Source organism: Takifugu flavidus, chromosome 6 (genome assembly GCF_003711565.1).
Source record: "Takifugu flavidus isolate HTHZ2018 chromosome 6, ASM371156v2, whole genome shotgun sequence".
Taxonomy (NCBI): domain Eukaryota; kingdom Metazoa; phylum Chordata; class Actinopteri; order Tetraodontiformes; family Tetraodontidae; genus Takifugu; species Takifugu flavidus.
The window spans coordinates 12,634,930-12,662,923 of NC_079525.1; the positions used below are offsets into that span (position 1 = coordinate 12,634,930).

At 46.1% G+C, this 27,994-nt stretch overlaps 5 protein-coding genes and 1 long non-coding RNA gene across 7 annotated transcripts; 3 read left to right on the forward strand and 3 right to left on the reverse strand.

The window, feature by feature from the left end:
• Nucleotides 1-529: 529 nt before the first annotated feature.
• slc26a11 (solute carrier family 26 member 11) lies at nt 530-6,899 on the reverse strand. The gene is made up of 15 exons (XM_057036381.1): nt 6,734-6,899; nt 6,026-6,212; nt 5,663-5,901; nt 5,257-5,449; nt 4,852-4,937; nt 4,347-4,569; nt 4,057-4,235; nt 3,785-3,857; nt 3,518-3,629; nt 3,023-3,078; nt 2,740-2,880; nt 2,533-2,660; nt 1,919-2,018; nt 1,711-1,844; nt 530-1,467 (listed from the first exon to the last, which is right to left on the reverse strand). Exons 3-15 carry the CDS (start codon nt 5,867-5,869, stop codon nt 1,369-1,371), a joined length of 1,731 nt encoding a protein of 576 aa, XP_056892361.1. The 5' UTR covers nt 5,870-5,901; nt 6,026-6,212; nt 6,734-6,899; the 3' UTR covers nt 530-1,368.
• On the forward strand, nt 6,882-9,686 carry sgsh (N-sulfoglucosamine sulfohydrolase (sulfamidase)). Its single transcript, XM_057036382.1, has 9 exons — nt 6,882-7,170; nt 7,311-7,471; nt 7,550-7,655; nt 7,733-8,067; nt 8,206-8,287; nt 8,355-8,558; nt 8,724-8,890; nt 8,975-9,192; nt 9,361-9,686. Exons 1-9 carry the CDS (start codon nt 7,092-7,094, stop codon nt 9,542-9,544), a joined length of 1,536 nt encoding a protein of 511 aa, XP_056892362.1. The 5' UTR covers nt 6,882-7,091; the 3' UTR covers nt 9,545-9,686.
• A 791-nt stretch (nt 9,687-10,477) lies between these two features.
• On the forward strand, nt 10,478-11,704 carry npb (neuropeptide B). Its single transcript, XM_057036395.1, has 2 exons — nt 10,478-10,896; nt 11,116-11,704. Exons 1-2 carry the CDS (start codon nt 10,636-10,638, stop codon nt 11,242-11,244), a joined length of 390 nt encoding a protein of 129 aa, XP_056892375.1. The 5' UTR covers nt 10,478-10,635; the 3' UTR covers nt 11,245-11,704.
• On the reverse strand, nt 11,644-23,350 carry gnav1 (guanine nucleotide binding protein (G protein) alpha v1). Of its 2 annotated transcripts, XM_057036386.1 has the most exons (9): nt 22,907-23,350; nt 22,689-22,780; nt 20,087-20,179; nt 19,545-19,705; nt 18,145-18,273; nt 14,590-14,719; nt 14,387-14,458; nt 12,871-12,958; nt 11,644-12,586 (listed from the first exon to the last, which is right to left on the reverse strand). In XM_057036386.1, the coding sequence occupies exons 1-9, from the start codon at nt 23,031-23,033 to the stop codon at nt 12,396-12,398; spliced, it is 1,083 nt and encodes a 360-aa protein (XP_056892366.1). In that variant the 5' UTR covers nt 23,034-23,350; the 3' UTR covers nt 11,644-12,395. The 2 variants fall into 2 exon arrangements, with proteins under 2 accessions (XP_056892366.1, XP_056892367.1); XM_057036387.1 differs by lacking the exons at nt 22,689-22,780; nt 22,907-23,350 and adding an exon at nt 20,458-20,638.
• A 623-nt stretch (nt 23,351-23,973) lies between these two features.
• pcyt2 (phosphate cytidylyltransferase 2, ethanolamine) lies at nt 23,974-27,966 on the reverse strand. Its single transcript, XM_057036384.1, has 12 exons — nt 27,673-27,966; nt 26,872-26,960; nt 26,487-26,648; nt 26,226-26,377; nt 26,113-26,154; nt 25,879-26,017; nt 25,714-25,796; nt 25,546-25,623; nt 25,301-25,366; nt 25,125-25,190; nt 24,859-24,947; nt 23,974-24,771 (listed from the first exon to the last, which is right to left on the reverse strand). Exons 1-12 carry the CDS (start codon nt 27,792-27,794, stop codon nt 24,654-24,656), a joined length of 1,206 nt encoding a protein of 401 aa, XP_056892364.1. The 5' UTR covers nt 27,795-27,966; the 3' UTR covers nt 23,974-24,653.
• LOC130527697 (uncharacterized) lies at nt 25,878-27,118 on the forward strand. Its single transcript, XR_008951105.1, has 2 exons — nt 25,878-26,066; nt 26,161-27,118. It is a non-coding gene; the product is annotated as an uncharacterized LOC130527697 (long non-coding RNA).
• Nucleotides 27,967-27,994: the final 28 nt, after the last annotated feature.

Here is a 27,994-nt window from a genome sequence, read left to right on the forward strand (position 1 = left end):
ATAAGTTCAATCGAATTGTATTTGGCACCGTTGCAGATGCCTTTTTTAGTGTGTATTTTATTATACTGCTCTCAGTCATGTTGACCTCTTTATCTAAATCAGGATGGAACAAACCACCATTCATCAAGAACAGCGATAACATAGCAGACAGAAAATTGATTTTCTTTTTAAAATCATTGTTCTTTTGATCGAACATAAATCTACCGATATCAAGCCGTCTGACCAAATTATTTGAACCTCAAGGTCTTAGAAGAATAAATGAGCTTGTAACTGATCTTGGCGTCTCCCCATCATTTTATATTGTTATTACTCAAACTCAAGTAAAACTGTTGGTGATGAAAGTTAATAACTCACAGACCCACTTGTATTATCCACACTGTTTTCCGGGAAGAGTGTTTTGAGGAAACCAATAAGAGGAAAACCTCCATCATTTCCCAGTGCTGGGAAATGATGGAGGTTTTCCCAGTGCTGGGAAATGATGGAGGAGCGGAGGCCGGAGCTTTTTCAAAAATATGAAAATGGAAAAAGGTGGTGTGAATACATTTTTTGTTTTAGTATAATTTCTGTAGGAAGAAAAACATGACAAACATTCTTTTCCAATGCTGTAAAAATGTGCATAATTATTTAATTTCAACATCTCATTACAATGTAAGTTAAACTTAAAGGACCATCGTACCTCAGAGTCGTCACGTGGTGCGTCATTCTCTCCAGGATGCTCGTTATGTTTTTGTAGTCTACTTATTATTTTGAAAGTAGGCTAATATAGCTAATATAGACATTTACAGCATGTGTTGCCTTCATAATAAGGCTTATATAAGGCTTTTCATTTTTTGCGGCTCCAGACAGTTTTGTTTTTTTGGTCCAAAATGGCTATTTCAACATTTTGGGTTGCCGACCCCTGGCATAGTTAATAATTTCACTTTGTTCATAAATCACTTCTTATCATCATTTCCAGGAATGAATATAAAGTTTGTCTACTTCCTTCTCCAGAACAAAGTGATGCCTGATTCATAAAATGAATAAAAGTACAACATTGAGTAGCCGCGGCAACAATATAAACCTGTTAAAACCCTTTAGGCAGAGCGGAGAAAGTGTAACGTTGTGGGGTCACATGTTTAAGGTGAAAAATAATCTATTTGAATAATAATCTAAAAAGTACTTCTTGTCCAATGCAGCGTGCAGTGGTCAGTGGAAGTTTTGGTCCTGCTGGATCCTTCCCAATATCAAGTTCTATCAAGTTTCTTTAAATGTGGCATCACTTCCTCGCTGGCGGTTGCACTGAACTTTGTTACAGAGAGGCAGGTTCATCACACGCTCAGAGCAGATCCCATCCCTGCTCCAACGTCTCTTCTGGGGGGGGGTCAGTTATCATTGATTCTCCGACATCAGCTGCAGTGCTGCCTCCAGGCTGTCTGTGGATCTGAGGCCTTGTAGATCAGCCGCAAGCAGAACCTGCAGAACTGAGGGCTGGAGGTGTAAAAACGTGTGTCAGGTCAAGTCAATACAGGAAAGAACATTCACTTATCTATCTAGGACACCGACGCTGTGGTTTATACGCATTTTCATCCTTACAGTCACTTATTCCCTCAGGTTTAAGGTGCTTTACTGATGTTGAGATTAGGGGTGTTATTTGACCTCCTTTTCCACGTCTCTAAGATTTCTGGCCATAACTTCAATAGAGAGTGAAACAGTGATGTCTGAAGGTCTCACCTGCAACCTGCAGAAGACCAGCTCCACCTCCCTCAGTTTGAACTGCCTCAGCAAGTCTTTGAGCTCGCTGATCACCGAGTAATCTATGGTGCTGACATGGTGGCAGTCCAGCACCACTGACCGTGGAGAAGCCGCTGAAGGAGGGAGAGATTCAGGTATCCTGTGAATCCACACACATCACCGCTCAAATGCATATTCACAGCTGTACCTTGCAGAGCCTCAGTGTGGATGATGCGGCTGAGATGCTCTGTAGCAGGAAAACTGAGTCCACTGGCCAGTTCCATCAGCAGTACACCATGATCAGACACCTGCAAACGAACACACACACGACTGTTTAGCAGTCACAACTTATACAATTGGCAATAATCTTATTATATTACAGCTTTGCTCAGTGTCACCTGCAAATTACGGCAGATTAAACCAGTTTATGGTTAGGATAAGCTTCACCATTAATGGAGAGTGGGCCATGTGTTTAAGCATTAGAATTAGCTTTTAATTAAAATGTTGCTGAAATCCTGACATGGAGCTTTGTTTGGTTTTTATCCTTGAATAACTTCCATTTATTTGTATTATTCTACTTTGTGCGACTCTGATGTTTGTTGGTATTGTTTTAATGAACAGGGCTTGTTGCATGTTTAATAATTACTGTTTGAGAACATAGAAACTTAAAAATAATTAAAAAGAACACAACACACAAGTATCTTTTGATTAATTTAAGTTATATATGACCAACTATGTAGCCTACACTCGTGTGCAGGCAGTAACCATATACAGAGATATAAGATTAGCTTTATCTTTGCTGGTATCATGATGAACTAATACCTTTATCTGTGGCCTGGCCACATTGTAAAGTAGTAGCACTCCAGATGTAGCTACTCCTCCTATGATGCCGTACTGAACCTGCCAGAAACTCAAGAGGAAAGTCACAGCGAAAGGCAGCAGGTCCAGCCCTGTGAAACACAAGTGAGCACCAACATCACAACTAAATGAATCCTTAAATCTGGGACACACTGCAGAAAGAGTACTGACTGCGTATCCTCCACATCTTAGCGACAACGTGGAAATCCACCATTGGGGCAACTGCACAGATGATGACAGCAGCAAGAGAAGCTTTGGGGATGTAGTAGAATGCTGGCATGAGGAAGGCCAGAGAAAGCAACACAATGGCGCCTGCAAGACCGAGCAGACAAACCATGGAATTCATAAAAACACAAAGAAAATGATTAACTAAGTACAACAACACCGGCCTGAATAATACAAAAAAAATCTGGCCTTTATCATCATATCTATAAGAATTTTCCTTTAGACTCACTGGTGACGATCCCGCCAGCAGGAGTACACACGCCAGTCTGGGAGTTCACTGCTGTTCTGCATGTGAGGAGGTATACACATGTCATACATATGATATTGGAGCTGCCCCTCACACTTGCCTATTTCCTTGGATTAATACACAAAAAAAAACTGGAGCTAAATAATGATTTCGGTAAAAAGAACTGCACCTAAAAATTGGACTTAAAAATAAAATACAATGTATTGTGCTTGAATGATAAAATTAGACTGTGCCTAAAAAACAGGGTGTGTTTGTAGCCGCAGGTATGAACTCTAATCATGAAAACATGTAATACCGTAGATACATTTTCTTTTTGTATTTAATTCGGCGATTCCCACTAGAGGGAGCCCGAGTACCACTAACGGGACAGGACTGAAGGTAAACCTCTGAGAAATGAAAAATTAATGTTTGATGATGCAAACCATGGCCTTGGCCTGCATTCCCTAATGCCACACTGACTACTATATAATGACAAACCTCCCAAAGCTGCCGGTGACAGGATAGGCGGAAACAAAGGAGCCCATTATGTTGGTCACGCCGATGGCCAGCAGCTCCTGATTGGCGTCAATTCTGTAGTTATTTTGACTGGCTAAGGAGAAAAAAGACATAAACATAACTAAACTGATCTAAGTAATTAAATGAGCCTTTCTGTAGTGATGACAAATGTCTGTACCATATAAAAAAGACCTTTAGAGGTTATCAAATCTGGTTCAAAGTAATAAACTGGTCAACTTCTAGACTTACCAAATGCTTTGGCTATAGCAATGCTCTCCAAGAGGCCCATAAAGGGAATAACAGCAAGTCCTTCTCCAAAGCCCTGAACAGAGCAGACATAACAATTGTGTCTTGAAAACAGGAAAGGATTTTTGGGAAGTTGATTCAAGGTCCAATTAAATATTCATATTCACTTCCCATGATATCTGTGATACCCCTGTCAGCTAGAGCAGGAATAAGCAACGAATAAGAGTGGATGAATAAAGGATTCAACCCTCTACTGGCCTCATTTAGCTTCTCACCTTCACAATATCCCCAAACGACACAATGGTACCGTTGGCTGTCGTGTCAGAGGTAGGCGGGGGCCTAAAAGGTGGGAGGCCTTGAGAAGTTTCCCCAGTCAGTGTAAACACATGGTGACCGTAAGCATCCCAGGAAAATGCTATTAAAGATGCAGCCACAACCACAAGAGCATTCCGCACTGGCCGAGAGAGACAAGAATCAGGACAGATTCAGGACAGGTTTTGGACCATCTCATTTCTTCTGCATGCTTCGGACATATAGACTTAGTCCCACTCAGACAGATACTGACTGGTAGCAACAGTCCACACTAGTTTCCTGGAGACTCTCGTGTATTTGGAGTCTGGGGAATCGCCAGGATCCACGGTCGCCTTCATGAACACCAGCAAAACCAGCAGAATGAGACAAAGTAGTCCCAGTATCACATCACCGATCCTGGCTTCGGGGATTCTGTAGAAAGTGTAGTAAACCTCAAGGAAGAACTGACTGGGAATACCATGGAGCCCCAGAATGTTCTGAAATGAGAGCAGATTGAGGATGCAAACAGCCCGTGGAAAAATATACAACAGTATAGTTGCAAGAACAAAATGAGAATTGATACTTAAATATGACAAAATGTAGAAACATCGTAAATTAATGGACCTTTTCTTCTGCTACCTTTAGGCCATAACTACTCAACCATTTGCATGGTCAGTTATGTTCTATATACAGTTATATGCAGAATAAATCACCAATTTCATTCATAAACTCTCTCCGTGTGTGTGTGTGTCTGTGTGTGTGTGCATTGAAAAACTGACCTTGATCTGCCCAAAACCTATGGTTACTGCAGCTGCACAGGTAAAGCCTTTTATTACAGGGAAAGAGATAAAGTCCAACAGAAAACCTGCAGGAGACACAAAAATTTGCAGAGTCATGCCACAAGAGTTAAAACACCTGGATGTTTCAGATTCACACTCAGGAACTGTGTGTGGTTGGACGGAGGAAGTCATAACGGTTGTGGTGGGAAGTGGCTCGGCTGCATGCTCAATCAGGCCTCCCATTTGGTTCAATTTGGTTCACGTTATATCACTGACACTTTCATGTCAATGATATAACGTCATATCATTTGTTGCAGAGCCAACGTTACATTGCCCTAAAACTTACAAAAATCACTAACCGTCGTCACAAGGTTCTCACGTGACTCCGACAGACCTGCTTCTTACCTAATCTGAGTAACGCCATGACGGCCTGGATGAGTCCACACAGAAGGCTGAGCAGCACAGCCCTGTGTGGCTGCCCTCCTACGACAGAGAAACACAGGAGGGACATGATGGCTGTCGGACCCAATGTGACATCTTTAGAGGTCCCCAGGAGGCTGTAGATGAATCCCCCCATGAAGGCAGAGTAGAGACCGTACTGTGGAAAAAATGACACAGTTAAAAGGGAAACATTACGTAACATTATCATATTAACTGTGGTGCTGACTAATACTGTAGTTCTTGTCATTTCACTTGCATAGTTTACACACGACTATCTTTCAAAAAATGCAGAGAGTTAAAAAAGGTGTATGTATGCAGAATAAAAATTAAAAAAAACTATTAAAAATGGCAGAGAAAACACATTATTCACCTCCACAGGAAGACCAGCGACTTCAGCATATGCCAGAGCTTGAGGTACTGTAGTCATCCCCACTGTTATGCCTGCGAGCAGGTCCATCTGAAGCCACCTAATGTTGTACCTGGGCAGCCAGGAGAGAATCGGCACCCAGGCCTTTAGGTTCCTTAAGGAGCAGCAGCCTCGGACGACCGCCATTCCTGCCAACAGCGGCTGGTCCATTGTTTCCAGATGAGATCCAAAGGAAACCTGGACTGCAAGGTAAGAAAGATTAAATGACTGCAAACTAATGGGATAAAGTCCCGTTTAAATGTACAAATTTCGCATGTGTATGAGCAAGCTTGTTATTTTAAAAGAAACAGAAAAAACCTCACTTACACAAATGATTAGGTTTCCTCCACTGTTAACTGTCACTCATTGTTGGCTTCTGGGTTCCTCCAGATTTGGTTTTGCATATGTCCTCATGGGACCAGCAATCAGTGGAATACGTAAATTAATCTCTCCATGTAAATGCATGTTGCTCCGGTTTTCTCCAGAAAATTAATCACATATCTTCAGATGCAACCTGCAGATTTAGTGAAACAAACAGGAGGAAGAAAGTGAGTTGTTCATACCTGAGCACAGGCCTACTTCCGTGAACCTTAAAGTAATTTCAATCACATGATGATCTTATCCTGACAGGTTTTAAGACACTTGGGTCTGCCTAGTGATTTCTTTTTGACCACAGCTCTAATTTTTCACGCAACTGCAAAAAGAACAATTAAGCTTCTGGTGAAAATGTTCTGGCCCATAATTTGTTTCCTGTGTATTATCTGTGATGATCCTCTAAAATCCACAGAATAATGCAATGTTGCATTGGTAAACTGCAAATCTCGAACACTAAAGCCAGCTAATCAACAGACACATTTTGTGGTTACAATCAGCGCAAATAACAAGAATAGATTAACTATTAAAACAGCACTACAGAAAGAAAAAAAATGCAATGACATTGATTAGAATATCAGAATATAAAACTAAACAGATCATTATAAAGGTCAAAAAAGACACGAATATAACCATATAAAACTAATAGGAAGAAATTCTTACCCAACCACTCTTCTCTGTGGCTATGTCCTGCATTGGCTGTGATTTTTAGTCCTTTTCAGATGTTCCTTTTCCTAAAACCACTTCCTAAAAAATTTCTCCTCGCTAAGCAGGAATCAAGTTCCTGTTTTGCATTGTGTCATGTGATCATGTGTGGGCGGGGCTTCATTGTTTCCGGAAGTTAATGTCCTCTTATCTGAGAAGCCACGCTCGACTTCTATTTACTAGTTTTCCTTTTCGCTTCTGAAGAATAAATTTGTTTATTAGACTGTTAACCCATGAAATGTTTTAAACTTGCAGCGTTTGAAATGCCGAAACTGATATTTTGACTAGCCGTGAAGCGAACCAAACTATTATCGTCATGTTCTTCCCGTTATCATTTGTGATTTTCTCAAGCTGCATCTGGGAGTCAGATACAAGAAATGTCCTCCTGATAATTGGTTAGTGAACTTTTACTTCTATGCGATGATTATTCATGACTATTCGTGAACTTTTTCATCTGACCTTAACTTGTCTGTTGTTACAAACATACAAGTCACTCTTAACAATGTCCTCTCGTTATGAACATCACTTCATCCAGCTGATGATGCAGGTTTTGAGACAGAGGTGTATAATAACTCTGTGGTTCATACTCCCCACCTGCGCGCTCTGGCTCAGCGTAGTTTGGTGTTCAACAACGCATTCACATCTGTCAGCAGCTGCTCCCCCAGCCGCTCCGCCATCCTGACCGGGCTGCCGCAGGTAGCACAACTGTCTCTGTGTGTGGGTGCTGTTTGCATCTAACCTGTGTGATTCAAGGTTGTCTGGTCTGTGTTTTAGCACCAGAATGGCATGTACGGCCTTCATCAGGGTGTTCACAACTTCAACTCATTTGAAGGAGTGCAAAGTCTGCCGTTGCTCCTGAGCAAAGCTAATGTACACACAGGTAAATAAGGATTTCGAGGGGTTTCTCGCCCAGACTCTTGGTTTTGATGAATTCTCCTTGATTTTATTTTTGCTCAGGCATCATTGGGAAGAAGCACGTGGGTCCCGGCTCTGTGTATCCTTTTGATTTTGCATACACAGAGGAGAATGGCTCGGTCCTCCAGGTGGGACGGAACATCACCCGCATCAAACTCCTGGTCCGCAAATTCTTCCAAGCTCATAAAGAGGATAAAGTCAATTCACAAGAAGAGGAGAGGCCTTTCTTTCTCTACGTAGCCTTTCATGACACCCATCGATGTGGACACTCGCAGCCCCAGTATGGAGCATTCTGTGAGAAGTTTGGAAATGGTGAAAAGGGTATGGGAAGAATACCTGACTGGAAACCAGTGTATTACACTCCAGACCAAGTAAAGGTAGCTGACTTATCAGTGCTTCTCTTTCTTTCCCACATTCCAATAGCAATGCTAACCCCAAAAAGACAGATTATTCTCGCTGTGTTTCAGCTACAGTCAAACAGATTTGATCCAAACAATGTTCATTTGCTACTTCAGGTTCCTCCATTCGCACCAGACACACCTGTAACACGGGCTGACTTGGCGGCGCAGTACACCACGGTCAGCAGGCTGGATCAGGGTGTGTAGCAACATGTTGTCGTGAGAAGAGTTAAGACAAGACATGACGTGTTTGGGTACCTCTGCAGGTATCGGCTTGGTTCTTCAGGAGCTCCGGGAGGCCGGTTATGAGAACGACACTCTGGTCATCTACAGCTCAGACAATGGAATCCCCTTCCCAAATGGCAGAACCAACCTGTACCACTCTGGGACGGCAGAGCCGATGATGGTGTCGTCTCCAGAGCACAGGAAACGATGGGGAGAAACCAGCCAGGCCTATGTAACTCTTCTCGGTATGCTAGAAAGGAGAAATTAGAAAAAAACAGTTTTTAAATAAAAGCTGTGGACATAGTGTAGATCTAAGGTTTACGCATGTCTGACTACTCCACTGAATGACAAGGACAATTAATGCATTCTTTATGATGAACTTATTGGCATCTCGTCCTCTGTGTCTCCAGACATCACTCCAACCATTCTGGACTGGTTCTCTGTTCCTTACCCATCCTACAGCCTCCCGGGGAACCCCCGCACTCCTGTTCACCTCACCGGTCGCTCCTTGTTGACTGTTTTGTCAGCTGAGCCCAGAAACTGGGACACCGTGTACGCCAGCCAGTCCCTGCATGAGGTCCGCAAGCCACTGTCAGACCCAACGTCCCAGCAAGAACTTGAACAGAAGGCCCTGACTGCTTCTCTGTCCCGTTGATTTCAGGTAACCATGTACTACCCGACCCGCTCCGTCCACCAGGGGGTGTACCACCTGCTCCATAACCTGCACTACCGCATGCCCTTCCCCATTGACCAGGACCTGTACGTGTCCCCCACCTTCCAGGACCTGCTGAACCGCACCAGGCGACAGGAGCCCACGCACTGGTTCAAGAGTCTGGAGCAGTATTACTACAGAGAGCGCTGGGAGCTGTACGACTCCAGGTGCGTCACCCCTCAGGAGTAGCTACTGTACATCTGATCACTCAGACCTTTGCTATATTTCAGTCTTTCCCAAGTGGGTAAATGCCGATTTGATATTTATTTAATCAAGTTTGGAGTTTTTCTGTTGGCTGACGTAAAATCAAAACCCCACGTGCTTCATCAACACAGGACCGACCCGCTGGAGACGGTGAACCTGGCGTCAGACCCGTCCTACAGCACGGTGCTGGAGAACCTGAGGCAGAGTCTGCAGAAGTGGCAATGGGAGACCGGGGACCCCTGGGTCTGTGGGCCAGACTATGTCCTGGAGGATAAACTGGAGCCACGCTGCAGACCCCTCTATAATGGACTCTAATGGACCTAAACTCTTGATTGACTAGAGGCTTGCCTTCCTGTACACATCTGTCTTGTAGAATAAATTACATTTTAATATTTTATTTTTGTGCATCAGTTCTGCTATCGGAGATAAGAAATGTATAAAGCTTTGAATGACCCTTCCTCTGACCATCATTTCCTTTAAGGAAAGATTGTTCTTCCTGCTCTAAGATAATTTGCCCATCCAAGTCCGTCTTATCAGCGTCTTTATATTCAAGGTACATTTCATATCCCCCAGATCGCCTCTTGCATCAGACCATGCTGTTATGGGCTGGTTTTGTTACTATCTAATTAAAAAAAATCTTTGGTTCCGTCAATCTCTGCCTAGGCCTCGTTCTGGGCTGATTTGACCATTACAGGAGTGACCTGTGAGGTCGCAAATCACTCAGGAAAGGGATTTTATTGATTTTCCAGTGCTTTACTTTGAAGTGAGACACATACAGCAATTAGGAACATTTGATTATTTCCTCACGTTTATCGACCTGACTGGTTTCTTTTAACTCTTGATCTCTCTATTTTCACTCCTTAAAACATTGATTCTGCTCTTTATTTAACCAGAGTCGGTGGCTTTTATCGTTTGACATCCATGCTGACATATGCCTCCCCACAATTTAAGTGAATCCCTTCATTAAATCGAATGGTTTCACGATTAAACCGAATCACACACTGAACTGATCACTTGCATGTTTTTATGTTTACACTCTCTCGACTTTGACTTACAAATGGACTGAAAATTGATCAAATGAACTGGCTCAGAGATTATGACAATGCCTGTTGTGGTTCCCTGATGATAATCCGATTTCACTTTTACCTCTCCACCAACGTCAGCAGGGCTGACGTCTATACGTTTGCAGCCCCCTCGCACACTATATCACACGCGCACAGGATCATCCACCCACCTAAATTCTGATTTGACGAGCTTCTCGGGTCACAATAACGTCGAACAGTCGGTCTATATAAGCTGCAGAAAGTTTTCCCAACACGCAGTAAAACAGGAGATCACCTTGTAGCTGAGGAAACCCTCTCTGCGCCTCTTTACGTGGAAAAACAAGTTCCAATTCGGATCCGGGCATGGAGAGGTCAGTCAAGTTTGCCGTGGTGTGCGTCGCCATGTCTCTGCTCATCTCCTGCGATCAAGTCGAAGCCTGGTACAAGCAGTCCACCGGGCCCAGCTATTACTCAGTGGGTCGCGCCTCTGGATTGCTGTCCGGAATCAGGAGGTCGCCGTACGTCCGGAGGTCTGAGTCCGAAGAGGCAGTGCTGGACAGCGAGGACGCACCGGGTAGCAACGTGATTCCGGACAGCAGGCAGATATCCATCCTCAAAAGCATGGTGAGCGCTGTTCTCTTCATATAAACTTGAATCCAGTGCATGTCCCTGTTTTAAGTCAAAACGAAACGTGCGTAAAAGCTGTTACTGCTTTAAATTTAACGAGCACAATTTCACAAACAGATCCCAAATGAACTCCAGAACAATTAAAATCAGTCCTAATTGAAGGTACGTTTCTAGCAGGATTTAAACTTGTGTCGTCACGGATGTGATCTTCTGCAGGCCATCTGCGTAAAGGACATCTCCCCCAACCTGAAGAGCTGCGAGCTGCTGCGGGACGGGACGGGCACCTTCCAGTGCAAGGCGGACGTCTTCCTCACCCTGGACTCTCTGGACTGTCTGTCCGCATGAGTCCCGCCGACCCTGCGGAGGCAGACCACCGCATCCCGGGGCTCTTCTCTGGAAACTTAGGATGAAGGTTGGAGGGATGGAGGGCCCGTCAGGAGGGGGGGATGGACCGCTGCAGACCCTGAATGTTCCACCGTAAAAGTGCAAATTTTGTTCCGTTTTGGTTTTACTGACAGATATTTAAAAAAAAAAAAAAAAAAGTATGACTGGTGTGATGAGAAGCAATTGTTGCCGTTTCACCCCACGTGTATCCCGCCCCACCCCTCACGACGTGTATATGTCCAATAGTTGTGCAATTATCAAGAAAGTGCTTTTATTTATTTATCTATTAAAATGAACAAACGCCATTGTGTTGCTTAAATGTATATTGAATACTCAAATGTGGGTAATGAAAGGCGATCATGACCAATACTGCCTTGATTTATTACTTTTCCATTTGCATTAAAACAAAACTTAAACACAATGTCAAAAAAAGACCATATTTGTCATATTTATTCTGTCCTCTGGGTTAAAAACAATCCAAAGTGCATTCTTTCTAGAAAAATATAAAGTGAAGAGGTAAAATGAAGAAACAGACCAAATCTAAAGCATGTAAATGACACAAATATTCCCAGAAACATCATCTTTGTCCTTCAGCATCCAGATCAAACCACATTTGTCAGAGCCGTTTTAAGAGTCCGTGGAACCCTCAGAACGCAGCCCGATTAAAGCCTCCTCGTATCATCACCGAAGGCCCTGAACAGAGCGCCTGAAAGCGAGGAAGAGGCTCCATAAATGTAAACGAGTGGGCTTTTTTACCGAGGGTGGTGGATGCGACCAGACGACACGCAGTGATGGATGAGGGGAAAACACACGGTGGCATGCACGAGTGAACCCTGGGACAGGCAGGAAAAGACCAAACAGTAAATCCTAACACCCACTGCGGCCTGCCCACACACACACACACACGAACACACAAAGAGGAAAAGGAGGCATTTTAACTGCATGTGTATATAGCAAATTCAAGAGATTTTAGTTCGCAAAATTAAATACTAATGTCTAATTTACAACACTTGGTTTCTAAAATTAACATTTATTGGCTAAAACAATAAACATTCTTTTTTTATATACATTTTCCCATTTTTCAAAGCAACACAGAGCAACGGAGACGACCGCTACAGCAGCGACACGGCCTCCAAGTTCTCTTTGATTATGGTGTCCATCACCACCTGGAACACCACCTGGATGTTGGAGGTGTCCGTGGCTGTGGTGAAGTGGTGGTAGATGAGTTTACTGGGGGTGGCGTTGAGCGAGACGAAGGTGGAGGCCATGAAGTGGGCCGCGGAGTCCACGTCGCAGTCTGCACCTGGAGAAAGAGGCAGCACTTAGCACCTGTGGCAGCTCTCAGGCCTGAGACGGACGCCTGCTCCGCTTCCAGACCTCCAGTCTGAGAGGTTTTAGCATTTATATTGACATTAGTAGACACAATAGCCGGGCGGGCAGGTGTGCAGAGAAGAGAGAGAAGTTGTGCATTTGGATTAGTGGATCTGCTTAGAGGTGGGGGGAAGCAATCCTCAACCAAGGACTCAGCTTTTTAATCACAAATGATATTAAAACTGCTCATGGTGACTGAATACACATCAGGCCCACCTTTAAACTGTGGCAGGTACAACCGCAGGTGTCGCCCAGAGTGTAAGACCTTGTCCTGAAAGAGGTCTAACTTGTTCATGAATAAAATCTGTAAAAAAAAAGCAGAGAAAAGAGCAATCAGATATGGCGATGAAGCGTTCCCTCCACTGGGAGAGGACAAATCAATGAGAGGATCACGACAGAGAAAACAGCTTTATGGTAACTTCTTCCTGCTGTTATAACAAACAAACACCACAAATCAATCAAATCCAAATAATAAAGCCACATTTATTGTCATTTTACAGATACTTGATGGGGAATGTGAAAATCAATAGCCAGCATGGGAAACTAGTGACAAATCAATCAGCTTGGTTCCTCTCATCAGTGTCCAATCGATCACTCACGTGGACACAACTGGCCTGGCTGGTTCTTTAATAAATCTCTGCCTCACAGCCTCATAACTCAACTTTTCAGGGCTCTGTAGGCAACCAATGAAACCTGACGACTGTCTCATCCCAGCCTCATCTGATGCAGACGGTGGTGATGTGCTACGCCCATAGGACACATTTGCTTCAAGGACTGTTTTGATCATCGCATGTACACATTTGTTTGTTTTCTTAGAGAGAAAGCCTGTCAGAACCAGCTCCGACCGGCGCCGAGTCAAAGGCTCCACCTGACAGCCGCACCGACATGCAACGTCTTTCAAACGGACTTGAAATACAAGTTAAGTGGAATGAATTGAACGAGCCCGTCACACGCTGGCTTTAATGCGATCATTTCCCGGATAGGGAATGGAAAAGCAGACAGAAGGGAAAATGTCACCACACCCTAATTACAGCCGGCTCTTTAAATGAGGACTAGCAGAAGTCTTGAGACAAAAGAGCCGAGGCCGAGTGTGTGGAAACAGCATTTATCAGACACATCAACGTTAGCTTCATCTTCTAGAAGAAGAATGGGAAGCTTCAAAATGATCCTGTTTATGTCCTCTGCTTCAGCCTGGAGATGCACCATTTTCTACTGAGAGAGAGGGATAAAAGTACCTTTGATTCTGCCTAAAAAGTTCCCAAATCGAGCAGTAGCCGTCCTTTGTGCACGGGTTTATTATCATGACGGCGGTGGTGATGATAACTATTACTGATATTAGCATTGCCTGTCTTTTTCCTATATTTGCCTGTAACAAAGCGCGCCTCCGTGTTCAGGAGAACTGATCTATATTAAAAAACCAGACCTTCGGGTGACTGACAGCTCAAAGTATCTTCCCTCACTTGCTCAAGACGTGAAGTGGGATGAAGTGTGGAAGTGTAGGATGTTAAAACTTCATCCCCAAACTAATGAGACGTGGCTGAAGTTAGTTTAAAGGTGCACACGCAACGGATCGCCTCATCTGCGCAGCACATCGGGACTTCATTTTAAACTGTGCCGTATGAACCTAATGGATCTGATAAATAAAGACATCTACCATTCCTGACGCTAAAACTCGCGTTTGTGCGAGTGCGTCTTCCCTCAGGAGGGAGACGGTGACGGGTGAGCCTCTCACCATCGACGTGCTGCGGAAGAAAACGTTGTTGCAGATGGCAGAGAAGAGATTCATGCTCTCCTGGAGACGATTCTGCAGGGACAAGAAGAGAACGCCATCAGGGAGCGGAAGCCTCCATCATCCTGAAGGCTTGTTCCACCGGGACAGACCCTAATCGGATTTAACGAGGGCTCTGCAGACGCCTCGCCGGGCGAAGTCTTTACCATGGAAGGGTCTTCCACCAGGGTCATGTCGTAACCGCTGAGCGACACCACGAACAGCACCGCCCGGACGTCCTCAAAGCAGCCGATCCACTTTCTCCGCTCGGTCCTCTGTCCTCCGACGTCGTACATCCTGCACACAGGCGGGCGGGAGAGAATATGAAATAATTGTTGCGGAGCAGAGGCCCACGCGAAATCCGATTAAATGATTAAAAAAGGCTGAACGCAACAGCAGACGCACAGTCAGTGGGATTTCTGCCCTCTGTTCTCCTCGCCGCCGTGGAAAAACACAGGTGACACACACGCCACGGAGGAGACCCCATGGATGATGACATTTACATCAACACGCAACTATAGAGACGTAAAACCTGTCACGGCCGCCTGCTAACAGACTGGACTCAGTCATACGTGGTAAAGTAGCATCTACGTGGATGGAAGGGCCCGAGGCTTCCCAGCAGAACAGTGACCAAAGCTTTTTTCCCATAATGCATCCTGGTACCATGTGTTCCTCTGGTGAGAGGATGTGTTGATGTGATGTGTTGCTTCATGGCAACTGTTGTGTCCACTGTTGGGAGGTTACACACTCTGTTCTGGCACCTTCCTATCAGCACCAGCAAGAACTTCTTCAGCAGTTTGAGCTAAATTTGTGCGTCTGTCGGATCGGACCACCTTCACCGTCCTCCCCGCCTCACCCTCAGTTTTGGATAAGGTCAAATCCCACTAAAATATGCTTCACCCCCACGTACATACGCACAGCAGAATGTTTCTCAGCACAACGGCTCTCCCCCTTTTTCAATTATTCCTTGAGACAATCACAACAAAGCGGCGCAGAGAGCGTAAAGGTCAATGTTCTCCAGAAGGATGAGAGAGAACATTTCAACAAGAATCGGAGTAGGAAAACCCATAAGTTCTTCTGACTTCAGCTATTTTCACAGCCAGATGTGGCACCTTGCGCCTTCCATTCGAACGTCCGCTCACTCATTTCAGTCTTTTATTGAAAGGAGAAATGAACATGTGGCGACAGACGCACAAATGTCACAAGTTGAGCGGAAAAGGAAAGATCTAGCGAGATATATCAGAGCTTGACGCACACACTGAGCCCTTCTATTAACTCCGAACTGATGCGAGCTACTTTACAAAAATCAGAATTCAGAACTGGAGAAAATGGCCAAAAAGACAATGAATGATCTGCATATATTATAGATGGAATGAAGCAGAAGTGGGAGGCGAGCCGGTACAGACGCAGCCCCTGCATGCTAACGGTGGTCATGGGGATCAGGTGTAGCGCGTAGCATTACCATCACACTGAAATGTGGCACAAGGTTGTAATCAAACCAAGATAACGCTGAAGTTGTAGCTCTATAAAGTTGAAAACTCGAGCCAAATTCATCTTTCCAGCCTCAGCTTAACAATATTCACACACTTCTGCGGTGCGACGATGAGGAGCCGATGCTAATGACACAGGAAAAGGTCCTAATTACCCTCGTGGGTCAAAGGTCAACCAGCATGTCTGTATGCAAACTAGCACACACACACACACACACACACACACACACACACACACGCACACACACACACAGGGTGGAATACATGTATAGAAGCCAGCTGCCAGGACTAAACCTTTATTCCTCAGTGTCTCCGGTTTTACTCACAACAATCATCCCATAATAATACTAGATCAGATGTTATAAAAGGAAAGGGGGAGATATCCAAGGAAACTGATTCAACTCTTAAGTCACACATGTCGAGGGACAGGAGAGGATTCATGTGGTTACAGATTTATATTGTCGGCACCCTGCGGCGCTGACGTCAAACGGGAGAAAAATTCCGAGCGGGCTCAATAAACGCAAAGCTTCAAAAATAATAGGAGTGCTGGGCGCAGATGCTCGCGCAGATGAGACACCAAAATCAGGATTCAACCGAAGGAGACACTCTCTGAGACACGGTTCGAAACCGCTTCGGGTCCAATCAGAGCAGCAGTTTTCTGCCAGGCAGAGCTGGAGCTCAATATTGAATTGTGAAGAAGCCCCCCCCCCCAAAAAAATACTATTGAAATAAATATTCCAAGCGTAATGGAGGAAGTGACAGTTTCTTCGTTCTCCCCCCCAAAAAACCCAAGACCCTTTTTGTCTGACTCACATCTGCATCTCTAAATCCCTTTAATGACCTTTCTGTTGTTCAGTTAAAAAATTAATACAATTTATGCTAAGCTCCGATTAGGCGGAACAGCTTGATATCTCCAAAACACACACACACACACACACACACACACGCTGTATTATTTGGCTTCCCTGGAATCTGGCAGATAAGACGGAAGCTGCTGTGACTTTAGCTGAACGTCTCTCTGGAAGCACAAACACTGCAGAGGAAAGGAAAAATAATAAACTAGATTCTAAACGCCAACAGCAATGAGACTGCAAGGAGGCCTCAGGGCTTCTATGCAGATCCGCTTACGATCAAAGCGTTTCTGCAGGTGACACCGTCATGGAACAAGTGGAACTTCCACGCTCGAATCAGGACACGCGTGCAAAAAATGCAAAAACACACAAATCAGCGTCACCCAGAGACGCAAACGCTCCAGGCTGCAGGCGTCTGCTTAAAAAAAAAAGCGGCTCACCTTACAACTTTCATATGCTAAACAGAGGTTTGGGAAGAGCTGCGGCAATAAACTTTATATTAGACTTTCAGATGAGGTGTGGAGCTCAGCGGAGAGGCAGACTCCTCAGGTAGACATTCCAGAAAAAAGATGAGGAAATTACTCTTTAATAGATGTTCGGAGTGTTGACAGATGATAAGAGGCGCGCGTTAGCCGCGGAGGCCGATGACTTGCGCATCCAACTCGATAACCTGCCGTCAGGGGAAAACACTGAGGCGGGAAGTGAGAATCGCTCCGATTTGAGTGGCAAAGTCGAGAGCGAGAAGCTCCCAAATAACCGAACGAAGACCCCGAAACGCAAGTTTCGAATAAAGTTCAGTCAAAGCGTGTAAACGGATAATCGAGTCGAAAATGATTCGTCGGCTTTTTCATTCGCCCGGATTTCTTCTCCAAGTTGTGGTTTTCAACGCTATTGATTAAAAATATGATTCCGTTTCAGGAGAAAGGCTCGACGCCTTGAACCGCTGCTGGTTTTCTTCCACCCTAAAACCACGTTTTCACTGGTTTCAGCGTTCCGTTGTGGGATTATTGTGTTTGAATAGGAGTTTTGTGTTTGATGCCGTCATGTTCTCTGGAGCCCAATCGTCAGGGGATCAGACAGAGATGGCGTGGGGGGAATGGTCATGTGACATGGGCTGCCAGGGCCCCCACACTCGCCCTCTGCTCCTCTGCTGATAAGACCGAGCCGCCGCCGCTGTCCGACGTGAGCTTGAGCAACTGTAACCGTATCGACTGTATCGAACCAAGTTGCTAATCTCGATCTCGGGTCTATGGCGACGCGGCAGTAGGAGATAAGAGCGCTTGGATGGGAGCTCCAGACCTGGGAGCGGGGCGGGGGGGCGGGGGGGGGGGCTGCCGACCTCCCTGCCGAGTGACCCCGAAGACAGTGTGAAAGCATCTACCTGAAAACAAGGTGCTTGACTTTGAACTGGGTCTCGATCACACCAGTCGTCCTCAGCCGTACTCGAAGGACGTCCATCTCTGTAGGCACATACTCCGGGGAAGTGATGCGGATCATGTTCTCGAAGAAACTGAGGAAGCAAGGAGGGGGGGGGGGGGGGGTGATGCATTAAGGTGAGAGGTCAAGGAGAAAAACAAGGAAGGAACGATGACGCTGCCAACAAAAGAGAATATAATCAGGTACCAGTTACTGGTGTGTAGATGTATTCACTCTGTGTGTGTGTGTGTGTGTGTGTGTGTGTAGAATACAGAGATAAAGACAGGGGGAGAAATGGTTCATTATCATGAATATTCACAGTGTGGTTTACCATAATAACACACCGAGGCTAAGCTTTCAAGCAAAGATTAGCTATTTACACAGTTAGCGTAATCATCTGAGACACACACACACACACGCACACACACACACACAATGTTTCCTGCGACAAGAAGTGACTGTGACATTCTCAACTTGTCAACCTGAATAAGCTTCGTTGAGAGCGACACACACACACACACACACACACACCCCGCTGCTTAAAAAACACACTGCGCGGTGCAGATTGCATGCAAGAATCTGAGAATTGTACTGTGTTTGTGAGGACAAAAAAGGGAAGGGGAGGGGATTTTATTATGCAAAATGACTTGTTGAGCACCATCATGCTGAAGGAAGTTCAGGTCATCAGCAATTAAAGAGCTGTGCTTCAATCAGTGAGACCAACATCAGATCTGTGTTAGGAAATATTTGTCTCTTCAACTGGTAAATAATTATGAACCAGCCAGCACAATGTGTGTGTGTGTGTGTGTGTGTGTGTGTGTGTGTGTGTGTTGTGTGTGTGTGTGTCTGTGTGTAAAAGCCAGGGCAGAGGGTGGTGATGATGATGTATGGTGGCTCTCAGTGGGAACCAAGGGGCCTGTCGGTGTCGATGATCCCGGAGCCGAAGGCTCTCGCTGGGGTAAAGAATGAGAACAGACGGCCACCTGTTGGGATCCGTCTCCGTCTTAAACCAAGATTCCCACAAAAATGTTCGAAAACTGTTCAAAATGTAAATGAAAAAAACTTGATTTGCTGTAAACAAAAGGTTAAAATTCCACCCCCCCCCCCCCACACACACACACACACCTTTTCTACACTTGTTCCTTTGCATCCTTGAACAGACAGACATAAACACATCTGTGTATTTCACGGGTTGTTTAAATCGTTTGGGAGGACAGTTTAACTGGATCCGTTGCTTCATTTCCCACTCATGCACTAATACCCAGCGACAGCGAGCACACGGCCCAGCGTCAACTGGGGAGTCCGGGTAATTAGACCCCTGCGTGGCCTCAACGCAGCGGGAGTGCGAGCGGAATGAGTACTCACTACAGCGCAGAGTCGTTGAGCTCATACTCATATCCCCGAGCCACCGCAGACCTCACCCCCTCGTCGGACCACAGGCAGGAAAAGGCGTGGCTAAGGAAAGGAAGCAGCACCTGATCTTCATCAAAGCACCGCCCACATGAGAGGACAGAATGGGCATGGACCTGCAGGAGGACAAATGGTCAAAGAGGAGCAAAAAAAAAACCTAATGTCAAATGATTTACCAAGCCTATTAGAGTTCCTCTTTCAAATGAATTTCAGTTTGGAAATACTACTTTGGTCATCGTCTCAGGAAGTGCAGCGTGGGTGGAGGAGCTCTGATTACCCTGATAGACTTCAAATTAAACGTAAGCTGTCAGCCAAGCTGCTCCCATAATGTTTCACTTTAAGATGTCTCATTAAAACAAACTGCCTTCTTCCCACCTCTCGCGTATAGTGTCGCAATGGCGCCCTCTTGTGGCCACACGGCGGCACAATTTTAAGGGCTCGAGAATTTGGAAACGCCACAGGGCGTCACGTGACGGATGAATCAGGCGACAGGTTACCTTGTTCCTGCTGTTGGCCAGGTTGATCCGGAGCACTCCCATGCCATGCAGGACAAACTTCATGGAGGTCAGCAGGTTATCCAGCACAGCCGGCTGCAAAAGACAAACAGGTTAGCAGCAAAGGCCTGATCTTCAGCGTTGCAACAAAAAGGTGGGGAAAAAACGCTGTGGCTACAGGAGAATTATAACCATAAAGTAAATATCTCCACAGCTGATTAGAACCTTTTCGTTCATTTTGTTTGATGCACCTAGAAAAGGGATGTTTCTTCATGTATTTTTTATTGTTTTGGTGTGTGTGTGTGTGTGTGTGCGTGGGGAGGGGGGGTCTCCTTGTCAAATCTGCGAGGTAACTGGATGTGAGGAAACCTTACTGTGCTGACAGCTCCAAATGGATTTGTGTCGGACATAAGCTGCTTTGCGTCACCATCTCTGTCAGCGGTAATTGGACGGTGGATCTTCATGAGCCGTAAACTGACCATAAATGTGACCAAAAAAAGATGAAATAAAATCCAAGTGACTTGGGTTAATAAAGGACCTATCATGAACACCCCCCCACACACACACAAAAAAAACCCTCCATATTTCCGTTCAGAAATACAAAACACACATTGAACACACATTGTAACACAACTGTGGTTCCGACTCGGTCCAGCCTGGAATCCCAAACTCTGTCACCAGTTTGCTGTGTTCCCCTCTGTCCTCGCTGGGTCTTTAATCCTTGCGTCACCTTCCACCAACTGCCCCCCCCCCTTCACTGTTGACAGTAAAGGCAGGAGGCACAGAGGACGCAGGGAGGTCAGGGTGAAATGGTGGCAAAAAAGAAACCGTAGCCACCGACAGTGATGTGTTGACCCTGTGATGGCAGCCTGGATCCACCCCCAGCAACGTCAACAAGCTGGAACATTTGACGTTAAAAGGCACGAGGTTTGTGGAAAAGTCCGACCAACAGCGATCTGTCGCACAGCTGACCCCCGTTTCCTGCTCGCTGATGACATCCTCCCACTGTTGAAATCATTGCTCTGTGTGCGTGTGTGTGTGTGTGTGTGTGTGTGAGAGTGGAGATATCATTGCAACCTTAATTCCACCCAGATGTTCCTGTTCATGCTGTCAGCAGCTTCTCCCTGCAGGAGCGTTAATACTTATAAAGCTACTAAAACATGATAAGGAAGTGCGCTGCTGCCCATACAGCTGCCTGATGCTTAATCATTAACCAGGACCACTCAGCTAACAAGGCATAGCTAATCCACGTGTTTGTCTGCAGGGGTCACAAAGCTGCGACTGGTGTAGCCGTTTCAGGTAAAACAGCCTGGCCTCCAGACCCCCCTCATTTCCTCAAATAAGTGTCCAATCTCGAGAGTTAGCAATAATAACATTGTTGTTATTAGACTCTCTGTTCACCAGTCAGGCCCCAGCAAACACAAAAACAAAAAAGGGCCTTGAGCCGCCAATAAAGGACAAGCCGAGGCCCCCTCTTATCACAGAGAGAGGCCCTAATGCAGGACAAACCTGACTGCAGGGGCCAAAACAACAGAAGCAGAAGAACAAAAGACGTGGTTATCCTGTGTGTCTGCAGGGGATTTTAGCCGGCCTGGATAATCCGCCCCCTTCCAGGCAGGATGGAGACGCTCGCTACCACGTGAGTGACGGGGCGCTTACAGTGGCAGAGATAAAACAACCCAAAACACCAGTGTGATGAGCTCTCCTACGCCCAGTGTGACTGTGAGAATGCGTGTGTGCGGAGGAGGGTGTGTCTGTTTGGCTGGGAGGTAGGCTGGGAAGAGAAGCACAGGTTTGTGGTTGCGTGTCAGTTTTCCATGAAAAACATGACGTCATCAGGAGACAAAGGAAAAACCCGACTGGCAGGATGCGACGTTCACCAATAATCACAGTCAAATGAAGAGATTGTTAAAGAAATCCTGAAGAAATTCGTGTGTTGAGGATCTTTTTTGTTACTTTTTTATAATAATAGTACCATACTTTATCATCATGTATTTATTATATTAATAAGAGTTGCTGTCAGTGAACGCCAGAACTGACGTTAAAAGTGAGTTTTTTGACTTTTTAAATGACTAAGCAGCGTTGGCAGGAGCAGATAAAGTTGGGAAAGACACCGGAAGGTTCCAAGGAGCCGAGAGGTCACCGGTACGGCATCTGCGGGAACGCACTCAAACATCCCAGCGGGGATCCGGACAAACCGCAGCTTTGTGTCAGATACAAAAACACAACCGGGGCGCCAAAGATCTGACAAATTCTCCGAGTGGCAAACGTGTATCAGACATCCGCTCCTGCAGGCCGCCGCCGTGCTTTGGCTCGAGCTGCTTCCCGGTGATGCATCCGTGCAGGTCACAGGGGACAGAGGAGGAGAAGGAAGAGGAATGTTAACACGGGAATGTGTGTGTGCGTGAGTGTGTTTTTGAACCGCTGCCACCCTCCTCACCCCGTCCTAACCCCTAATACACCTGTGGAATTTGGCTTTGCACACAGAGGGAAGAGCGACGGCCAAAGCGCTGCATACCAGCACGGATCTGACCTCCAGAGATCTGCTGCTCGTGCCCATCTTTCTCACGCACACAACTGCCTGCCGTGCGCGTGCGTGCGTTACCTTGAAAGTGATGAGCTCCTGTTTGGTGAATCCGTGACTGTGGATGATCTTCATCTGCTTGACCAAAGTACTTTTGCCGCTCTCTGCTGCACCTGGAGGAAGATAAAACCACGGATTAACATGAGATCCGCGATGGTTTAGGTTATCCCCGCAACGGTGGCACGCGCACACGCACGCTCACACCACGCAAACTGGCCTCCAGACTTTCACAGTCTCACCTAGTAGCAGTATTTTAACCACGTTCATCTCCATTTTGGCAAACTCGTACAGGTCTCGGTCGATCTTGGCGCTGCGTATCCTCGCCTTCTTTTCTTCCGTGAGTTCGGTACCGAGGCACAGTCCCATCCTGAGCGCTCATCTCCTCTCTGAATCTTGCTCCAAGAGAGAAAAAAGTAGTAATAACACAGGCGGTCCGGACGGGGATCAGCCCGAGCCTGCTACTGCGCGCCGCATACCGCCAACTCTCCTGCAGCGCCGCAAATTGCAGGGTGAGTTTGCATGAAGTTCAGCGGGAACGAGGCAGATTCGGATCATCAACCAAATGTCTTTCAGAGTCGTTGGCGATGTTTAGAAAACCTCTGGAATCCAGCCGACTCGACGCATCACAAGTCGTAAAAACTGGCATCCGACCACCGTGCGCACGGTTCGAACCCTCTTCTAGCGCCTTGGCAAAGACCCCAGTTAATTTTTAAAAAAAAAAAGAAAAAAGAAAATACTGCCTCCTCCCACACACTCAAATTCCCAGTGGGGAGAGTTTTGGACTTCCCAGGGAAGTGACGTGCGGGAGAAAAGAGACCAGCGTGCGTAATTTTACGCGTTTTACCCGACTGCGCACCGGAATAAAGAACTATCACTGAAGTGTCAAAGAGTAATGACGCTTTTCTCTCGTCCGTGTTATCCAGTGAAAAGATTAAAGCATAACGGAAGTAGCTTCTGCAGATTTTTGCACGCAGATTTGTTTTCGGGAACGCGATGTGCTGAAAACCGGGACAATCACGAGGACAAAAGTTTGAACAGATGGTTACAAAGTGGAGATTAGGAGCAAACGTCCCCGAAAAGGTTTAACGCGTGTGTTTGTGATAAGACAGATTTTAACGAGTGTTTCGTCTGGGACGCGCAACCTGGAAACACCTTCTCATGTTTGTTCGTTTAGGAATATTCGAAGCTCATGAGTGTGGTAACCGTGAGGATCTGGGAAGGGGGGGTCTTCTGAAGGGCCGCGTCCTCATTTCGTTGCGTCAACGAACCGTGAAAAAATGCCGACGCAGCAGAAACCTGACACAGATTCACCATTTGACCAAGTGCATTTATTACAGACACACCGTCGTACAGAGGTTACAAAGCTGTGACAATTCCCTGCATCTACTATTAAAGATAGAAACTCTCACGCACGCACTCAAACAGCAAAAGTGACAGTAACTGTGGCCTGATAGTCTGGTTAAAAACATTCTTAGGGTGCATTTCCTTGGATTGGAAATTAAATTCCGCGTTAGTTTCACATTAGCTCCTTTCATTCAATTCAAAGCCCTTTTGAGGAGGCCGTGCAGTTTCTACAGTGCAATTAATCACGTTCTGAGCTCTCACACCGCGTTAACGTCCAGTTACACACATTACAAGTACAAACATTATTTCACAGTTCATTCAGAAAAGACATTTTTTGCATACTAGAAAATAAATTCAGCTTTTTATGTGTATTAAAAACAACCCAGCCGATATTAAAAACATACTTACAAATCTGACAAGCTAAACCGTCCACAACGGTGAATTGCAGCCCGCGTTCATGAGCTGTATACCTGCAGACGAACAGTCGGATTTCCAGGGCAAATACGCATTAAAGCTGCTCTGTGGAGGGCTTTAAAAAGGCTAAAATATGCTTTCTTTAGTGTGTATTGTAATAGCAGCGACTCTCCTTCCTCTGTTGGTTCTGACCCGAGTCAATGAGGCAGAACAGCGTCCGCAGGCTGGTTATTGGGCACTCTGGGATGCATCTTCAGGCAGGTCCTGCTGCTCTCTCTTCTTCATTGCCTCGATCACCGCCCTCTCCTTGGCTTCTTTATTTTGGTTCCTGGCCTCAAACTGCAGTCTGGAAACACACAGGAGGGATTTTTTTTTTTTTTAAAATGCACAAAATGAATAAAAATGATGATAAAATAAGCTTCAAGTCTTAGACCTGTTTGCGATGATTCGCTGGACGATGTCATCAGTAGTGAGACTGTTCCCGCTATCGATGGTCCTGAATATCCCCCTCAGCCTCGGCTCCTGGGTGGGGGGGGGGGGGCATGGAGCACAGACGGGCTTCATCAAGACACTCGAACTCAAAACTGAGCCAGAACTTTGTGAGGTTCGGGCTTTTCTCTCACGCATATTGTATTTCCTTATCAACTAATGAAAAGAATCGTGCTTTTATTTTGAAAGGTGCGCCAACGTGCGACTCACAGAATAAGGATCGACTCCGTCCTTGTCCGGGAACACTTCCGTCTTGCCATGACACACCAGGTCCACCTGCAGAGACGAGAGGGACGTTACATGCGTCTTCTGATCCGCTTGTCTCTACCATGTGTGTGTAATGAAAGAGATTTTTAGATTTAAAAATAGAAAAAGGGGCCTCTCACCTTAAAATGATCCAGCAGGTCTTTGCCGACTGCGTACGGCGCACCGATCACCACCTCTGAGACGTACTGGGGAGAGAAAAAGACTGGTTCTCAACAACCATGACTGAGCGGACGAGGAACAAATGGTGGACGCGTTTGTTTTCTGCTGCATCCACAGGCGCCGGGACCTCGCTGCAGTTGCGCAACTGTTTGTTTTCACGGGTCGATTTCATCCGGATAAAGTCTCCGGTTGTGTTTGAGCTCACCCGACAGGCCAAGACACTCAGCGTCCTCTCGTGGATGTTCATGATGGGATAGTTCTTCCCCTTGTACCGATTCACTTCCTGGAGGGAGGAAACAGATGGTTTAGAAGTGAAGTCAACAGTATGTGTGGCATAAATATGTGTTAAATATGTGTGTCAGACACACGATACCTGGTCAAAGTGCAGACCTACGATGACGTAGGGCCTCTCCGCCTGCTTATACACCATTTCCAGGAAGTCAACATGGCCGATGTCTGCGGGGCATTCGCGGTCAAGGCGAAAACCGAAACCTAAAACCACATTGAACAACTGAGCTCCTTCCTCATATTTGGATACGGAAGAGGTCAAACGCTCCAGCCACATAGATGATGGTGTCCCCAGGCTGCGGCTCCGCCCCCGAAGCAAACTGGATGATCTTCTGGGATGTCTGGAGGAACTGAGACACCCCCGTCCACGGACTGTGCGTCCCAGGACCCTTGAATGCGGAAAAGGACGCCATCGTGAAGTCAAATCCCACAGCGGAAGTAGGGCAACTATTCTATTCTAATTATAATAAAGTGCTTTACTTACTTTCCCAAAGTCGTCTGTGTGCTGCTGGTAATTCGAGTTGTCCTGCAGGAGAGGATGGGACACGTAAACCCACGTGAGGCGTTGGCGTCCGGGGCGAATGAGACACAACTCACCAAGTTGCTGTGATGCGCCTTGGTCATGAGAAGCATCCGTCCCACCAGGTCCGTGGTAGAGACGCCCTGCGTGCGCTTGCATTCGCGGTAACGGCCTTCGCGCTTCACCTCTTCGTAAGTGTCTTTCCCGTCTACCGTCAGGGTGATGTCATCTGGACACAGACAACAGCCCGCCATTACCTCCATACAAGCTGGGACGTCGTGGGCAGAAGTGACACAGGACTCAGGGGGGATTAAACCAGCAGCCTGGTGGCAGCTCACCTCCATGCACACAGAAGTCACAGTTGTACTTGTCCAGGGTCTCCAGGGTGGTGACGTAAGGCGCTCCTTCCACTATCTCGTCCACCCACTTGATGGCACGCACCATTTTGTAACGCTCTTCCTGAGTGAAGACCGGCGGTCCTTTATGTTTGGAAATCTCAGCTGTAAGAGGAGAACATTATTTCTTATTATCAACAGTAGCGATGCTACCGAAGCTCTTCTGATTAGACGCAAGCCAATTTGAAGGGTTGCTGATGTACTTGTGGAGACAAGTCTTGTTAAATGAGACAATTTCAAATGGCCCCATTGTAAAAAATATCATATTGCAGACCATAAGGAGGCAGAGGCTCATAAATGTGACATGAATGAGGTAATAGATTAAGACCGTCTGTATGGACTCCAACTATGAGGTGGTCTCCCATGGCTTTGGCCTGCCGCAGCTGGTTGGAGTGGCCGTAGTGCACCATGTCGTAACTGCAAGACAGCGACAAATAATGGTCCCAGCAATAAAAGCACATTCAGTCCAAGTTAATATTTATCCTACCCAGAACGGGGCAAGCCCAGCTATCCAGCCAACGTCATACGATGTTTACATTACATCAAACTGATTTAAACTACTGAGTTTGAACCGAGACCATGTCAAAGGAGCCATCCGTGACTCCTCAGTGTCTAGCTGACGCTAATTGATGACATTTGCAGAGACAAGAAGGACATTTCATAGAGACAGGGCATCAATGATTGACTTTCTTTAGGGATTTGAGCTCAGAGGTTGGTTCATGCTCTTCTGGGTTTTTAGAACCTTACAGCATGCAGTTCCTCCGACTCGGGGTCATGCATAAACACGTTCCACAGTGTGACTTCAGGGCCTCGATCCTCATGCAACAGATGCTGCAACATCTTGAAGACCGCTGCAGAACACTACTCCCTAATGGGCATGGCTCGGCTGTCTCCATGAAGAACGAACGCATCATAAACATAAACCTGCTGCATTTAAATGCTTGGGTCACGGATCACTAAATAAGCAACTAAATTCAGCTAAAACTGGAAAGTTTTGCGACTTAAGTACTAGTGTAAACAGCTAGGAGACTAGCATGCTATCCTCTTAGCGGCTAATGACATTACTGCGTGCGTTTAGGATCCAAAAGGCTTTATTTAAGGGTTGCATGAAAGTGGTTAAGACACTCACCAGCCGTCGCACCACAAACGGACGATCCGCTTCCTTTTCTCCGGGTTACACCCTGAAGCAGCCGGCTTTCCACTTCCACCGGCTTCATCACGCTGCTCGGAAAAATGGCCGTTTTTGATCATTATTGAGGGGGAGATCTAAACTCAGCGGTTCAAATAAGCGGCGCGTCGATTAAACGGGCTTTAATCCAACCTGGATGAAAGGTTATTTAAAAGAGAGTGAGACGTCTTCGGTCTTTCGAGGGTTGCGGGATCAGCCAGTGACATCGGGCCACGCCCCCGACGTGACGTCACATCTTGCGAGTTCCAGCTTGCGTAATCGG

What these genes read in the sequence shown, in the direction of transcription:
- slc26a11 (XM_057036381.1), bottom strand. Translation starts at nt 5,869, where the DNA reads ATGGACCAGCCGCTGTTGGCAGGAATGGCGGTCGTCCGAGGCTGCTGC. An exon ending in CCACACTGAGGCTCTGCAAG is followed by an intron (nt 1,845 to 1,918) that starts GTACAGCTGTGA and finishes TCCCTCCTTCAG; the next exon opens with CGGCTTCTCCACGGTCAGTG. An exon ending in TGGTCTTCTGCAGGTTGCAG is followed by an intron (nt 1,468 to 1,710) that starts GTGAGACCTTCA and finishes TTACACCTCCAG; the next exon opens with CCCTCAGTTCTGCAGGTTCT.
- sgsh (XM_057036382.1), top strand. Translation starts at nt 7,092, where the DNA reads ATGTTCTTCCCGTTATCATTTGTGATTTTCTCAAGCTGCATCTGGGAG. An exon ending in AAATGTCCTCCTGATAATTG is followed by an intron (nt 7,171 to 7,310) that starts GTTAGTGAACTT and finishes CACTTCATCCAG; the next exon opens with CTGATGATGCAGGTTTTGAG. An exon ending in GGTCAGCAGGCTGGATCAGG is followed by an intron (nt 8,288 to 8,354) that starts GTGTGTAGCAAC and finishes GTACCTCTGCAG; the next exon opens with GTATCGGCTTGGTTCTTCAG.
- npb (XM_057036395.1), top strand. Translation starts at nt 10,636, where the DNA reads ATGGAGAGGTCAGTCAAGTTTGCCGTGGTGTGCGTCGCCATGTCTCTG. An exon ending in TATCCATCCTCAAAAGCATG is followed by an intron (nt 10,897 to 11,115) that starts GTGAGCGCTGTT and finishes GATCTTCTGCAG; the next exon opens with GCCATCTGCGTAAAGGACAT.
- gnav1 (XM_057036386.1), bottom strand. Translation starts at nt 23,033, where the DNA reads ATGGGACTGTGCCTCGGTACCGAACTCACGGAAGAAAAGAAGGCGAGG. An exon ending in AGGAGCTCATCACTTTCAAG is followed by an intron (nt 20,180 to 22,688) that starts GTAACGCACGCA and finishes TGTCTTTTGCAG; the next exon opens with CCGGCTGTGCTGGATAACCT. An exon ending in TCTTCCGCAGCACGTCGATG is followed by an intron (nt 12,959 to 14,386) that starts GTGAGAGGCTCA and finishes TTTTTTTTACAG; the next exon opens with ATTTTATTCATGAACAAGTT.
- pcyt2 (XM_057036384.1), bottom strand. Translation starts at nt 27,794, where the DNA reads ATGATCAAAAACGGCCATTTTTCCGAGCAGCGTGATGAAGCCGGTGGA. An exon ending in AGTTGGAGTCCATACAGACG is followed by an intron (nt 26,649 to 26,871) that starts GTCTTAATCTAT and finishes CTCCTCTTACAG; the next exon opens with CTGAGATTTCCAAACATAAA. An exon ending in AGGCGCATCACAGCAACTTG is followed by an intron (nt 26,155 to 26,225) that starts GTGAGTTGTGTC and finishes CCTCTCCTGCAG; the next exon opens with GACAACTCGAATTACCAGCA.